The sequence below is a fragment of the Oryx dammah genome, unplaced genomic scaffold (assembly GCF_014754425.2).
Source record: "Oryx dammah isolate SB20612 unplaced genomic scaffold, SCBI_Odam_1.1 HiC_scaffold_5, whole genome shotgun sequence".
NCBI classification, from domain to species: Eukaryota; Metazoa; Chordata; class Mammalia; order Artiodactyla; family Bovidae; genus Oryx; species Oryx dammah.
The window spans coordinates 88,424,125-88,440,092 of NW_024070189.1; the positions used below are offsets into that span (position 1 = coordinate 88,424,125).

At 48.1% G+C, this 15,968-nt stretch overlaps 1 protein-coding gene across 2 annotated transcripts in view; it reads left to right on the top strand.

Annotated features, from left to right (window-relative positions):
• The first annotated feature begins 14,520 nt into the window (after positions 1 to 14,520).
• TMPRSS9 (transmembrane serine protease 9) overlaps positions 14,521 to 15,968 on the top strand; it is a 30,026-nt gene continuing 28,578 nt past the window's right edge. For both annotated transcript variants that reach the window (XM_040241876.1, XM_040241877.1), the window contains exon 1: positions 14,521 to 14,662. In XM_040241876.1, the coding sequence (XP_040097810.1) occupies positions 14,521 to 14,662 (142 nt within the window). The remainder of the gene's footprint in view (positions 14,663 to 15,968) is intronic.

Here is a 15,968-nt window from a genome sequence, read left to right on the forward strand (position 1 = left end):
CAACCCAGAGATGTTGCAACTTGGAGGGCTTTGGTCCACTTTTTGCAGAGCTAATCAGCAGCTACCCGTTTCTCCTTTGGTAAAACTGTCAGCTTTTCACTTGAGCAATAAACGCATTTTCAGGACTTCCTTGTTGGTCCAGTGGTTAAGACTCCACACTCCCAATTCAGGAAGTCCAGGTATAATCCCTGGTCAGGGTACTAGATCCCAAATGTTGCAACTAAGACCTGGTACAATCAAATAAATAAAAATTAAAAATATTTTTTAAAAGTAAAGAAACAAACACATTTTCTGTGCCAACCATTTGCAAAGACTCGGCAGGGAGATGAGGTAAGGGACAGGTGTGGAGGTACCAGGTCTGTCCTTGAGTTGATGAGAGTCTGGAAATTTCTCTGAACTGGGAGTACCCACCTGGTACATCTTCACGTCAGGTGGCCAAAGTATTGGTGCTTCAGTATCAGTCCTTCCAATGACTATTCAGGGTTGATTTCCTTTAGGATTGACTGGTTTGATCTCCTTACTGTCCAGTGGACTCTCAGGGGTCTCCTCCAGCACCACAGTTCAAAAGCATCAATTTTTCTGTGCTCAGCCTTCTTTATGGTCCAGCTCTCACCTCTGTACATGACTACTGGAAAAATCATAGCTTTGACTAGATGGACCTTTGTCGGCCAAGTGCTGTCTTTGCTTTTTAATATGCTGTCTAGGTTGGTCAAAGCTTTTCTTCCAAGGAGCAAAGCATCTATTAATTTCATGGCTGCAGTCACCATCTGCAGTGATTTTGGAGCCCAAGAAAATAAGGTCTGTCACTCTTCCCACTTTTTCCCCATTTATTTGCCAGGAAGTGATGGGACTAGATGCCATGATCTTAGTTTTTTGAATGTTGAATTTTAAGCCAGCTTTTTCATGGTCCTCTTTCACCTTCATCAAGAGGCTCTTTAGTTCCTCTTCATTTTCTGTCATTAGGGTGGTGTCATCTGCATATCTGAGGTTGTTGGTATTTCTCCCGACAATCTTGATTCCAGCTTGTGATTCACCCAGCCTGGCTTTTCATATGATGTACTCTACAAATAAGATAAATAAGCAGGGTGACAATATATAAGCTTGAGGTACTCCTTTCCCAATTTTGGACCAGTCTGTTGTTCCATAACCAGTTCTACCTGTTGCTTCTTGACCTGCATATAGGTTTCTCAGGAGGCAGATAAGGTGGTCTGGTATTCCCATCTCTATAAGAATTTTCCATAGTTTATTGTGATCCACACAGTCAAAGGCTTTAGCATAGTCAATGAAGCAGAAGTAGATGTTTTTCTGGAACTCTCTTGCTTTTTCCATGATCCAGCAAATGTTGGCAATTTGATCTCTGGATCTTCTGCCTTTTCTAAATCCAGCTTGAACATCTGAAGTTCGCGGTTCACATACTGTTGAAGCTTAGCTTGAAGGATTTTGAGCATTACTTTGCTAGCATGTGAAATGAGTGCAATTGTGTGGTAGTCTGAGCATTCTTTGGCATTGCCCTTCTTTGGGATTGGAATGAAAACTGACCTTTTCCAATCCTGTGGCCACTGCTGAGTTTTCTAAATTTGCTGGCTTATCGAGTGCAGCATTTTAACAGCATCATCTTTTAGGATTTGAAATAGCTCAGCTGGAATTCCATCAGCTCCACTAGTTTTGTTGGTAGTAATGCTTTGTAAGGCCCATTTGACTTCATACTCCAGGAATCTGGCTCTGGGTGAGTGACCACACCATCGTGGTCAAGTCATTAAGACCTTTTTTTGAACAGTTCTTCTATGTATTCTTGCCATCTCTTCTTAATATCTTCTGCTTCTGTTAGGTCCATACCATTTCTGTCCTTTGTTGTGTCCATCTTTGCATGAAATGTTCCCTTGGTATCTCAATTTTCTTGACGAGATCTCTAGTCTTTCCCATTCTACTGTTTTTCTCTATTTCTTTGCATTGTTCATGCAAGAAGATGGGTTTCTTATCTCTCCTTGCTATTCTCTGGAACTCTGCTTTCAGATGGGTATATCTTTCCTTTTCTCTTTTGCCTTTTGCTTCTCTTCTTTTCTCAGCTATTTGTAAAGCCTCCTCAGACAACCATTTTGCCTTTTTGGATTTCTTTTTCTTGGGGATAGTTTTGATCACTGCCTCCTGTACAGTGTTAACGAACCTCTGTCCATGAGAGAGGTGGCACCCTAGAACTCAGGAGAAGAGGGGTAAGAGGTTTGTCAGGGGAGGATCCCCCACCTCGGGGACATGTTGAGCTGCAGGGGGAGATGTCCAGGTCCAGGTCAGTCCTGACTGAAGCTCCAGAGCAACTTGAGCTGGAAATTTCTGTTAATACTTGAAGGTTGTCAGTGGATAAGTGATCCTTGCTGTCGTGGGCTCTCCTGGGGAGGAAGAAGGGCTTTTGCACAGACTGTGGCAGGGGTGCCACTTACAAATCATTTGACAGGCTTTATTTTGTGACTGCTTATGCTGTTCATCAGACTTCCCTGGTGGCTCAGACGGTAAAGCGTCTGCCTACAATACCGGAGACCCGGATTCGAACCCTGGGTCGGGAAGATCTCCTGGAGAAGGAAATGGCAACCCACTCCGGTATGCTTGCCTGGAGAATCCCATGGACAGAGGAGCCTGCTGGGCTACAGTCCATGGGGTCACAAAGAGTTGGACACAACTGAGCGACTTCACTATCTATCTATGCTGTCCATCAAGATTTTGCCCAAAAGGAGGCCAATGAATGAGAACATGAAGACCTGACGTGAGGCTCCTTTGTCTCCAGGGACCCTTTTCAGACTTGGATGGTGCACTTAGCAAGGAGGTTCTCTCCTGACCATGGGCTGTGTATGGCTCTGCCCAGGCCTCATGGGAACATGATCCCTATGTATGCAGAGGTGACGCCATCTAGAATTTGGATAAATCTGATGTCATGTTGATCAAGTGGTCTCTTTTTTTACAGTGGTGGGAGAGGTGGTGAAGGGCTGTAGGGTCCCTGTAGAAGTTATGGCTCCCTACTTTGGTTTGTCCAAGATTCATGTAAGAGAGACAACCCCAGCTTGAACTGTTCGAGCCAAGTTTGGCTCCTGTGCCTGGCCAGTCCAGAGAAGACCTGGCCCCAGGCAGGGCTGAGTCACTTTGTCTCGTCCCCTGAGGTCCTTTCCTGGCTGTGCTCCCTACATCCATCCAGCCTCTTCCTTCAGAATTGACCGCATCCTCCTGCCGTTCTTTTGGAGGTCAAGATGGCAGTCGATGGCCTCAAGCCTAGCCATGGCAGCTAAAGAGCCCCACTGGGAAGAAGGCTGCGCCCTCCCTCCTGTTGTTAGTTGTGTGAATGTGTTAGTTGCTCAGTCAGGTCCAACCTTTTGCGACCCCATGGACTAGAGCCCACCAGGCTTCTGTGTCCATGGAATTCCCCAGGAAAGAATACTGGGGTGGGTAGACATTCCCTTCTCCAGGGGATCTTCCCCACCCAGGAGTGAAACCCAGATCTCCTGCATTGCAGACAGATTCTTTACTGTCTGAGCCACCAGAGAAGCCCCTATGAAGTTGATCATGTCCTATTGTTTTTGGCAATTTCATACCATTGAAATTCAGGGAAGAAAGTTGGTTGGCCTGCAACCCTGGTACTGTGATTGACAGGTCCAGGTCCAGGATGGGCCAATCACTGATGGGGGTGGAGGATTGGTTATTGTGATTGGCAGGCCTGGGTCCAGTGTGGACCAGTCACTACTGTGATTAGTGTAGTGGGTGGGCCATATGACTGGAGTGGACTTTCCCCTTGGAAAAAGAATTCTAGGAAGACAAAAAGACATGGTCAGTCGCTTGCTATCGATAATTAGAACTAAAGGCACAAAGCCAATCAACGACCAGCCAGTAACTGAGGCCTGGAGAGGTTCACTGCCCTGATGGGGCTATGGAACTAGTTGGGCTGAAGCCAGAATGCGGTCATTGGTCTTCTGGCGACTAGCAGTCCTTGCACCTGACCAGAGAGGGCAGTGGGGAAGGGGCAGTTCCCATTTTCAAGGTGTTCTTCCTACGAAGATGCTCTTCCTATGAAGATGCTCAGTGCCCTCGCTTAACACACAACTCTCTTGGCTGAGCACTGTGTGGCATGGCCTGCAAAGAGCCTATATTCGCTTCCCGTTGCTGCTGTAACTTAGGGAGCCTCACGGGGGCTAAATCCCTCTGTGAGCAGGGCCGGGCCCTCCAGAGGCTCCAGGGAGCACTGGCTCCTGCCTTTTCCAGCTTCTAGAGGCTCCGCATCCCCAGACCGCGGCACCCCCCTCCCTCCTCACAGCCAGCAGAGCAGCATCTCCCGTCTCTCTGCCTTTGACCCTCCCCCTCCCTCTTACAGGGGCCCGGTCTCAGGGGCCTTAATCCCACCTGCAGAGTCTCTTCTGCCCTGTGACATGTCCCCATGGTCCCAGGACTAGGACGGGGGTGTCTTTGTGGACATTATCTTCTCTGCTACAGTGTCCAGGCAAAATGCTGTTTCTGTGGAAGTGCCTGGAGACACTGTCGGGTATTTTGGATCAAACAGTCATTGTGTTTTCTGAGCTTCGCTTGGTTCCAAGGCAGATTTCAGAGTCTGATTTTTATCTGCCCTACACCAGACCTGCCAACATCTGGATGCGGTTTCTGTGCCCTTCTAGGAGGCCGCTTCAGGGTCGTGCTGGGGCATGAATGCGCTGGTGCGTGTCCAGGTCAGAATTTGTCGGACTCCTAGCTGGGGCAGGGCTGCCGGCGGCCTGTCCTGTCCTGGGTTTCCTCGTTTGCTCACAGATAATCCCTCTTGGCCTTCACGTTCTGGGTGTTTCTGACTGTGAACAGTTTTCCCTTCTCACTTCTCTACTTCTGGCATATGTCAGTTCCTCTCTCAACTCCTTTCTATTTTTATTGGGGTAGATGATGTGTGTGTGCTTAGTGGCCTGATTGTGTTCGACTCTCTGCGACCCCATGGACTGTAGCATGCCAGGCTGCTCTGCCATGAAATTCTCCAGGCAAGAATACTGGAGTGGGTTGCCACACCCTCCTCCAAGGGATCTTCCCAACCCAGGGATCGAATCCAGGTCTCCCACATTGCGGACGGATTCTTTACCATCTGAGCTACCAAGGTAGATTATACATAATGTAGAATTCACCATCATAACCGTTTTTAGGTGCACAGCTTCGTGGCACTAAGCACATTCACATGGCTGTGCAACCATCCCACCATCACCTCTAGAACTTTCTCATCTTCCCAAGCTAAACCTCCACTCTCATTAAACACTGACTCCCAGTCCCCTCCACCAGCCCCTGTCCCCATCACCTACTTCCTGTCTCTGTGGGTCTGGCTCCTCCAGGACCTCCTGTGAGTGGAATCAGTATTTGTCTTTCTGTGTCTGCTTCTGTCACTGAGCATCATGTTCTCAAGGCTCATCCAGGTGGTAGCAGGTGTCCGAATCTCCTTCCTTTTTAAGACTGAGTAACATTCCACTGTGTGGATGGACCACATTGTGTTTATCCATCATCCACCAATGGACACTTGGGTTGCTTCTACCTTTGGCCAGTGTAAATATGCTGCTGTGAACATAGGTGTGCAAATATCTGTTTGAGACCCTGCTTTTTGTTCTTTTGGGTGTATGTATACCCAGGAGTCAGCTTACTGCAGCAGATGGTTGTTCTGTGTTTAACGTTTTGAGAACCCTCCAGACTGCTTCCCTGTTGGCTACACCGGTTTGCGTTCCCAGTGACAGTGCATGACGGGGCTAATTGCCCCACATCCTCGCCAGGGCTTGCTATCTTTTGGTTTTTGATGATAAGCATCCTAATGGGCATATACCCTCTCTTTTTAACACTTTTCCTTTGTGAGGCTGGTGGGGAGAACTGCACGGTCAGAGGTCACAGTCTCTGTGCAGGACTGTCCTCGATTCTGAGGTCATTTGCAAGTTGAGGGATGTACTGGGTGAATGTGTCCCCACCATTGCTGTCCTAACCCCCAGCACCTCAGGAGGTGCCCTCATTTGGATATAGGGTCTTTGTAGATACAGTCAGGTTAAAACGAGGTCATCTGGGTGGGCTTTAATTCGATACAACTGCTGTCCTTATACCAAGGGGACGTTTGGACACTGGGAGAAGGCGGTGTAGAGATGGAGGCAGCGACAGAGTGATGCTGCCGCAAGCCAAGTGACATCAGAGGCCACCAGCCGCCCCCGGAAGCCTGGAGAGAGGCTGGAACAAGTCCTCCCTCGTGGCTGTAGAGGGAGTGACCCTGCTGACATGCTGACCTCTGATTCTTGACCTCAAGAACTGGGAGTCAACAAGCGTCTCTTATATAAGACCCCGTGCTTGTGGTGCTTTGTTATGGCCACCCCAGGAAGCTAATAAGCAGGGGTGGTTCCCAAAACCACCATGAGGTTTCACTAGAAAGACTCAGAAATCAGTAAGTGCTGTGGTAGTCACAGTTATGGTTTAAGATTAGCTGTAACAGTTAGAGGGATAAAGATTATGGATTAAGGGGTTTCCCTATGGTTAAAGACCTTGATGCTGGGGAAGACTGAAGGCAGGAGAAGAAAGGGGCAACAAAGGATGAGATGGTTGGATGGCGTCAATGGCTCAATGGATATAAGTTTGAGCAAACTCCAGGAGATGATGAGGACAGTGAAGTCTGATGTTCTGAAGTCCATGGGGTCACAGAGAGTCAAACACGACTGAATGACTGAGCAACAACTGGTGGTCCAGTGGCTGAAACTCCATGCTTTTAATACAGGGGTCCTGGGTCCATCCCTGGTCGGGGAGCTAGATCCCACAAGCCACAAGTAAGACCTGATGCAGCTAAATAAGTTAATAAAAATATTAACAAAAATAAGATGATGGATTAAGATCAACTAAAGGGAGAGAGACATAGGACTGAGTCTAGCTGTCTGAGTCCCTCTGGGCTGCCATTCCAAAATACCAAGACTAGGCAGCTGATACACAACAGACATTTATGTCTGAGTACTGGGGGCTGGAAATCCAGCATCAAGGCACTGGCAGGTCCAGTGTCTGCTGAGGCCCTGCTTCTTGGCTTATCGATGGCCATCTCTTTGCTGTGTCTTCTCATGGCAGAAGGTCCAGGGAGGTCTCTGGGGTACAATGCCATATTAGTTTCTGCTGTACAGCAAAGTGAATCAGCTATGTCTATATACATACTGGTGGTCCTGGTGGTCAAGAACCCACCTTCCAATGCAGGGGACATTAGAGATGAAGCTTTGATCCCTGGGTCAGGAAGATCCCCTGGAGGAGGAAATGGCAACCCACTTCAGTATTCTTGCTGGAGAATCTCCTGGACAGAGGAATCTGGTGGGCTGCAGTCCATAGGGTTGCAAAGAGTCGGACACAACTGAAGCGACTTAGCATGCATCCTCTCTTTTTTGGATTTCCCTCCCATTTAGGTTACCACAGAGCACTGAGTTCCCTGTGCCATACAGTAGATTTTCATTAGTTATTCATCTCATTTCTTTAAAAAAATTTTAATAACATTCTATTTAGCCCAATATAGCCTAGATATCTTTAACATATAGTCAGTATAAAGACTGTAAGATGTTTTACACTCTTTCTCTCTCTTTTTTTCACACTGTCTTGGACTCCATTTTTTGCTTATAGCATACCTTAACTTATTTCAAGCGCCCAGTAGTCCTATGTGGCTAGTTGTTCTTTCGTCACTAAGTTGTGTCTTGACTTTTTGCCACCCCATGGACTGTAGCCCGCCAGGCTCCTCTGTCCATGGGATTTCCCAGGCAAGAATGCTGGAGTGGGTTTCCATTTTCTTCTCCTCTGGGTTCCCTTTATACGGGCACTAATCTCACTCCTGGGGAGCCCCACCCTCATCACTTCCCAAAGGCCCCCACCTCCAAATATCATCCCGTGGAGGGTTAGGGTTTTAACATATGCATTGGGAGTGGGGGACACAAACCAGAAGTTCCATGGCCTCTCCCTGCAGTCAGGATGTGATATTCTCCCGGCATTGTTGTGAGGCAACACACATGAAGCGTTGCCAGTCAGGGTGGTTCCCCCAAGCTCCAGGGCGCAGAGCTTTCACTGGGCACAACCGACTCACTGACTGACTCATCAGTCATCCACGTGGGTGACCTCAGTCTCCCAGAGACCACTTCCTAGAACTGGTGGCAAAGGCCAAAGTTTATTTCTGTTTGTTTTTAGAGTGTTCTATTTTATCCACCCCCCTACACTGTTTTGTCATTAAGTCGTAGAATAGGGACTTCTCTAGCAGTCTAGTGGTTAAGACTCCATGCTTCCAAAGTAGGGGATATGGGTTCAATCCCTGGTCAGGAAACTAAGATCCCACATGCCATGTGGCACAACCAGAAAAAAAATAACAGTCATATAGTATGAGGATAGCTTCTCAGATGGTGCTAGTGATAAAGAACCTGCCTGCCGATGTAGGAGACGGAAAAGACAGGTTTGATCCCTGGGTCGGGAAGATCCCCCAAAGGAGGGCATGGCAACCCACTGCAGTATTCTTGCCTTGAAAATCCCACGGACAGAGGAGCCTGACAGGCTACAGTCCATGGGGTCGCAAAAAGTCGGACATGACTGAGCGACTAACACTTTCACTTTTTACTTTCATATTCACTATCATTCAGTTCTAAATGATTTTTTAAACCTTCAGTTCAGTTGCTCATTCATGTCCGACTCTTTGTGACCCCATGGACTGCAGCAGGCCAGGCTTCCCTGTCCATCACCAACTCCCGGAGCTTGCTCAAACTCATGCCCATCCAGTCTGTTATCCAGTCTGTTTTCAATTATTTTATGTCTGAATGGTTTTAAGTGTATAAAATATTGTCATATATATTGTTTTATAATTTCAGATGGTTTCACTTTCAGAATGTCTTCAGTATCTAGTACTGTCTTTTTTTTTTCCTGCTGACTCTTGCTGATTTTTTTTTCTTAGTGTGTTTTGCAATTTTGAGATTGAGAACTTATCCTTAGCACACTTTTATCTGTTGGAATCCTGCAGAATCTAAGATGAGGGTGTGTCTCTCCTAAAAAGTTTTGTCTAACTTTGTTTTTCTGCCCTTTATCCATTGGGTTTGACTGCTTAAAAGCAGAAGAGTAACTGGGTTTTCCTGGTGAAAGATCAGTCTGGCTCTAGTGTGGATAATGAAGTGGAGAGTCCAAGTTGTTGCAATAATTCAGATTTGAGGTGGTGACAACTTGAACTAGGCAGTATGGATGAAGACAAAAGGTGAACCCTAGACCAAGGGTCACCATATTATGGCCCTCAGATTAACCCCAGCCAGTTGCCTATTTCATGGGAACATAGCCATACCTGTGTGTTTACGTGTGCCTGATGCTGCTTTTCAGAGAAGGCGATGACACCCCACCCCAGTACTCTTGCCTGGAAAATGCCATGGACAGAGGAGCCTGGTAGGCTGTAGTCCATGGGATTGTGAAGAGTCGGACAGGACTGAGCGACTTCACTTTCACTTTTCACTTTCATGCATTGGAGAAGGAAATGGCAACCCACTCCAGTGTTCTTGCCTGGAGAATCCCAGGGACTGGGGAACCTGGTGGGCTGCCGTCTATGGGGTCGCACAGAGTCGGACACGACTGAAGCGACTTAGCGGCAGTAGCAGATGCTGCTTTTACGACGTGACAGAGTTGTATTAATAGTAGACTGTGGGCTACAAAGCTGAAAATCATCCTCTGGCTCTCTGTATGCGAAGTATAGTGCCCCCTGTTCTAGAGACGTGCAGGATATTGAATCTGCAGGACTTGGTGATAGACACAGTCTGAAGAGACTAAAAACACTCATCCCTCACTGTCTGAGGGACACTGAAACCCAGAGATGCTCAAATCCCTTATATAAAATGACTTAGTGATTGCATACAGGGGCCTCCCAGGTAGCTCAGTGAAAAGAATCCACTTGCCAATGCAGGAGACACAAGAGATGCAGGTTTGATACCTGGGTCAGGAAGATCCCCTGGAGGAGAGCATAGCAACCCACTCTAGTATTCTTGCCTGGAGGATCCCATGGACAGAGGAGCCTGATGGGCTACAGTCCATGAGGTTGCAAAGAGTTGGACAGGACTGAGCAAGTAACACACACTAAGATGTGGGGCTTATGTGGCTAAAACAGAGAAATCCCAGGGAAACTGAGACTTGGTCACTGTAGGTGTTGGCAAGATATCTAGAGGGAGAGTCAAGAGGGAGCTGGAAGTGCTTTCTGAATTTGTGTGAAGCTCAACAGCTCTCTGTTGCTGACAGCAGCCCCTGGCTGACAGCCAGCAGAAAGAGGGGGCCTCAGCCCTACAAGCACAAGGAACCAGATTCTGGACACAGCAGGGAGCTTGGGTGTGGATCCTCCCTGGTTGAGCCTCTGGATGAGAATGCTACCCAGCTCACACTTTTTTTCCTGCACTGCACAGCTTGTTGGATCTTAGCTCCTCTAGCAGGAATTGAACCCATGGCACAGCAGTGAAAGGTCCTAATCACTGGACTTTCAGGGAACTCCCCCAGCTAATGCTTTGTTTGCAGCTGAGTGAGACCCTGAGCAGAGGATCGCTAAAACGTGCCAGCTTCCTGACCTGCAGAAACCATGAGATAACAAACATGCATTGTTTTAAGCAGCTATGTGTGTGATAACTTGTTACGTGGCAGCAGCTGACTAGCACACCTCCTCTAAGAGGGCCCTGGCTTGCCCCCTCCTGCCACAGGGCTTTTACCTATTTTGTTCTTACTGTATGGACATCTATTGCTTCCACCAGGCACTGGCTGGATTCCTGTTTATCCTTCAGAACTCATGTAACTCAACCCTCCATCAGGAAGCCTCCCCTGACCGCTGTCTAGATCAAAGCTTCCTTTTGACAGAGACCCAAAGCCCCATGGATGCAGCCATTATTGTAGCCACAATTTTAATTTACTTGGGTCTCTGTCACTAAGATTTATGCTCTGTGAGCTGAGAATCACATCTGTCTCATTAAGGGCTGGGTACCCAGCACAGAGCAGCCAGGCCTGGCCAGTCGTAAATATCAGATGGATGGAGACAGTGAATGGAGCTTCTATGTTCAATGCTAAATAGCAGCGGGGCCCCTTTGTGCCCTAATGATGGTGATGACAAGACAATTTGGAGAACACAGGAATCCTTAGAAAACCCAAGGGGTAGGGGGTGACAGGGCCAGCTGGGGTTGAATGAACGTAGTGTGTGTGTGTGTGAGAGGGGCTGTCAATGAGCTCATACACTACATTCGTGTTTCCAGCCCCAATCTCAAAAGTGAATCTTGGTGTCTTTGTCCTTAAAACATTTCATCAAGTGATTCTTAGAGCTTCTCTGGCTCCTCAGACAGCAATTCAGCTCAAGTGTAAGAATAAAGGGGTGAGCATTGTACGACCTTGCTCCCCACCCCTGCGCTACTCCCCTTTCTTACCAACTCTGGGTGGGTGGTGAGGTGCAGAGAGGCTGTTCCCAGCAGGACGTGTTACCTTGATCGGATAGGACATTCTGGCTGGGCCCCGGGGTGGGGTTCCAGATTTAACAATAAACATACAGCACACCCAGATAAATTTGAATTTCAGGCAAACCACAAATACATTTCGGGGAGACTTCCCTGGCAACCCAGTGGCTAAGACTCTGTGCTCCCAATTCAGGGGGCCTGGGTTCGATCCCTGGTCAGGGAACTAGATCCTGCATGCTGCAACTGAGATCCAACATAGCCAAATAAATGACTTGAATACAAAATTTTAAAATGCTTTTTCTTAAAAAAAATAAAAAAATAAAAAAAAATAAAATGCTTTTTCTTAACACAGGTATGTTCCAAATTTTGCACAAGACCTGTTAGGGACTGTGTGAGTCAGGTTCTCTAGAGAAAGAGAACCAGCAGAATGAAGAGGAAGACAGGCCGGAATTAGCTCAGTCATGGGAGCTGGCAAATGCAGAATCTGCAGGGCAGGCTGGAGACCCTGGGGAAAGTTGATGTTGCAGCTCAAGTACAAAGGCCACCTGGAGGCAGTATTCTCCCTTCTTTGGGGGGAACCCTTGATCTTTTCTCTTAAGGCCTTCAACTGATTGGATACAGCGCACCCACACTGCAGAAGCTCATCTGCCTTACTCAACATCAACTAGTTAAATGTTAATTATGTCTTCACAGCAATGTCAAGAACCATCTTTGGTCAAAACCCGGCATCATGGCCCAGCCCTATGGACACATAAAGTTAATGTCACAGGATGTTTTTGTCATGTTTTTTGTTTGCTTGTTTGTTTTGGCTGAGCTGTGTGGCATGTGGGATCTTAGTTCGCTGACCAAGGATCAAACCTGTGCCCCTGTACTGGAAGCTTTGAGTCTTAACCACTGGACCACCAGGGAAGTCTATAGGTGCTAGTGGTCAAGAACCCGCCTGCCAGTGCAGGAGACATAAGAGATGTGGGTTCGATCCCTGCGTCGGGAAGATCCACTGGAAGAGGGCATGGCAACCCACTCCAGTATTCTTGCCTAGAGAATCCGATGGACAGAGGAACCTGGTGGGCTACAGTGCGTGGGGCTGCAAAGAGTTGGATACAACTGAAGTGACTTTGCACGCACACACTGTATTTTATCTGATGCGCAGACACACCATCCATCCATACGGGCCTACAGAGCAGCTCCATTCCCCCCAGAGAAGCACCTGGCCAAATGCGCACCTTCATGGAGCCCTGTCAAGGGAAGTAGAATGGGATTGTCTCCCCGCTTCCTTCTGGGTGGCGTTCAAACGGGGAAGAGTGTGTCAGAGGCCAGATATGAGTCATTTTCTGCCCACGCAATGGAGGCAGCATCCATGCGGAGCAGGGGTGGGGGTAGGTAATGAGATCCACCGCTGCAGAGCCATAAAGGTGACTCATCCCTCCTAGACAAAGGCTTCTCTGCAGGCTGGAGGTTTAGAGCAGAGGTCTGCTCAGGTCTCATGAACGGAAGGGAATTATCCAGCCAGGTCGGGGGCAGGGGTATGCTGTGAATGGGGAGGGCTGAACACATTCAAGGCTCTTGTAGTTGCAAGGAGCAGAAGCCAACTGCCTTAAGTGAATTTGTTGGCGCTTCACACAGAGACACTTAAGAGGCAGAAGTGCCGGAGTTCAGCCTGTCACTACCTCTCAGCTCTGCTCTCTGTGAACTGAGTCTGAGATCCTGGATCCTGAGAGACAGGAATTAGCCAGATGGCAGCAGGCATTGTCTTCTGCCCATTTAACAGAGGAGGAAGCTGGAGGCCAGAGCTGTTAGATCTCACAGCTTATTCTTACCCTTTGTTGTTTTAGTCGGTTAGTCATATCTGACTCTTTGCAACCCCATGGACTGTGGCCCAGCAGGCTCCTCTGTCCATGGGATTTCCCAGGCAAGAACACTGGAGTGGGTTGCCATGCCCTCCTCCAGGGGATCTTTCCAACCCAGGGATTGAACCCTTGTCTCTTGCATTGGCAGGTGGAATCTTTACCACTGAGACACCATCCTCCCTAATAAGAGATTTAAAAAAATATATATCATTAATTGTTATGATGGAGAATCAGCCTAATGTTAAAATTTTGCATACTCATAAAAATGCCATTGTTGTAAAGCAACTATACTCCAATAAAAATTAATACAATTAAAAGACAAAACAAAACGGGACTTCCCTGGTGGTACATTGGTTGGGACTTTGCCTTCCAAATGCAGGGGGTGTAGGTTCCATCCCTGGTTGGGAAGCTGGGATCCCACATGACTTGAGGCCAAAAAAACCAAAGCATAAAACAGAAGCAATGTTGTAACAAATTCAGTAAAGACTTAAAAAACATTTTTTTTAATGGACTTCCCTGGTGGCACAGTGGATAAAACTCCACCTGCCAATGCAGGGGACACAGGTTTGATCCCTGATCTGGGAAGATCTCCTATGCCGCAGAGAAGCTAAGCCCGTGTGCCACAACTACCATGCCTGTGCTCTAGAGCCGGGGAGCCGCAACTTCTGAAGTCTGCATGCTGTAGAACCTGGGCTCCACAATAGGAGAAGCCACTGCAATGAGAAGCCCGAGCACCGCAGTGAAGAGGAGCCCCGCTCTCTGCAACTGGAGAAAGCCCAGCAATGAAGACCCAGCACAACCAAAAACAGAATTTAAAAAAACTTAAAAGAATGAAGCCATTGGGAATTCTCTGACAGTTCAGTAGTTAGGATTCTGTCCGCACTTTAGCTGCCACGGCTGTGGGTTCAATCCCTGGTTGCGGAACTAAGGTCCCACAAGCTATGTGGTGCAGCCAAAAAAAACAAAAAACAAAAAACTAAAGCCATTAGTTGACTTTCAAATAGCATTTAATGGATGAAGGAGCATTGTAGTCACTGTTATGCCACACCACAACATCACCTCATGCTTAGTGGCTTAAATCAACTCACATCTGCTAGCAAGAATCCAGGCTCGCCTCAGGTGCTATTGATGGCAGCTATGTTTGCACAAGGAAGACCCTTGCTTAGGGGAAGAGAAGTGCCCCCTAGCTCTGAGCTCGCTTTTCTGCCTCTCTTCTGCTCGCCTCCAGGTCCCTGTGTCCGGGAGCCATGGAGCCCACTGCCAGTGACTTACAGCTGGTGCCTGGAGCCACCAAGGACATCCTGGCTGCAGATGCCATGCGCTGCCGGCCGGCCCTCTCCACTGTTGTGGCCACCAGCATCATCCTCGTCACCCTGGGAGTCCTTGTGGGTGAGTGGCCGTGGGCTTGCTTGGGTCCACACACCAGGAGACAGGCAGAAAGATGCCTGGGGGTCGCTCAGGGGTGTCCCAGAGCAAAGGCCGAGCATACAGGCCACGGAGGCCACCAAGAGCAAGGCAGGGGGGCCCGGCGCTAGACGTTGCTGCACTTAGCACCAGGCTGGGCACTGGGAGCCTGGGCATCGTGGTAATACCTGCAAATTTCAGGTCTCCCACATATGGGGTTCTTAATGAAGATTCATGGCCAGGGTGAAATGGAGACCAGTAGGGGAATGAACTTATTTTGAGAAATTTGGAAAGTCCCCAAAAATATAAGAAATGAGTGAGCAGTTGTTAACTTTCACACCTCCCAGTCAACAGTGGCTCCCACTTTATTATTATTACTTTTTGCCATGCCACACGGCATGCTGGATCTGAGTTCCCCAACCAGGAACTGAATCCATGCTCCTGCTGTGGAAGCACTGAGTCTTAACCATTGGACCCTCAGGGAAGTCCCTCTCACTTCATACAAAATAAGGCTTCCCAGGTGGCGCTAGTGGTAAAGAACTCACCTGCCAATCCAGGAGACATAAAAGACATGGATTCGATCCCTGGGACCAAAAGATCCCCTGAAAGAGATGGCAACCCACTCCAATATTCTTGCCTGGACAATTCCATGGACAGAGGCGCCTGGTGGACTACAGTCCATGGGGTCGAAAAGAGTCGGACACAACTGAGCGCACACCCACACATACAAAATGATGACCTGTTGTGAATGCTGTGGGCTGCAGTTACAGAAATACACAGAGGTCTTTTTATGTCAGTGGAAGGCTCCAGCAGACACCTGCCAACTGCACAGAGTTCCAGGGCTGCCCCACACCTCCGCATGGTAGCCCTGAGCCCCAGTGCCATTTAGACTTAATTTAAATGACAGCTGAAATCCAGTTCCTACATCCCTGCCAGCCACATTTCACGGGTGGCTCGTGGTTTCTGCAGGGGATGCTCAGATCTAGGACCTTCCGCCATCACGGGAAGTTCTGCTCTGACCCGAGCTCCTTCTGAGATGAGTTTCTTAGTTCTGTGTGGGGGTGTGAAAGTCACCCTTCGTTCAAGAAATGATGGTAACTGGCAGTTTTGGGGGGAAATGGTGTCATGTGGCAAAATAATAAGTTGGCAACCCAATGTGGGATGTATATATTTTAATATTACGTGTATATTTTAATATATATTTAAAATGTATAGATGTATGTTTGTGAATATCTGGAATAGCTGGAAGTCTGGCATGGCTGATAGATGCCCTCTGATGGCTGTGAGGTGA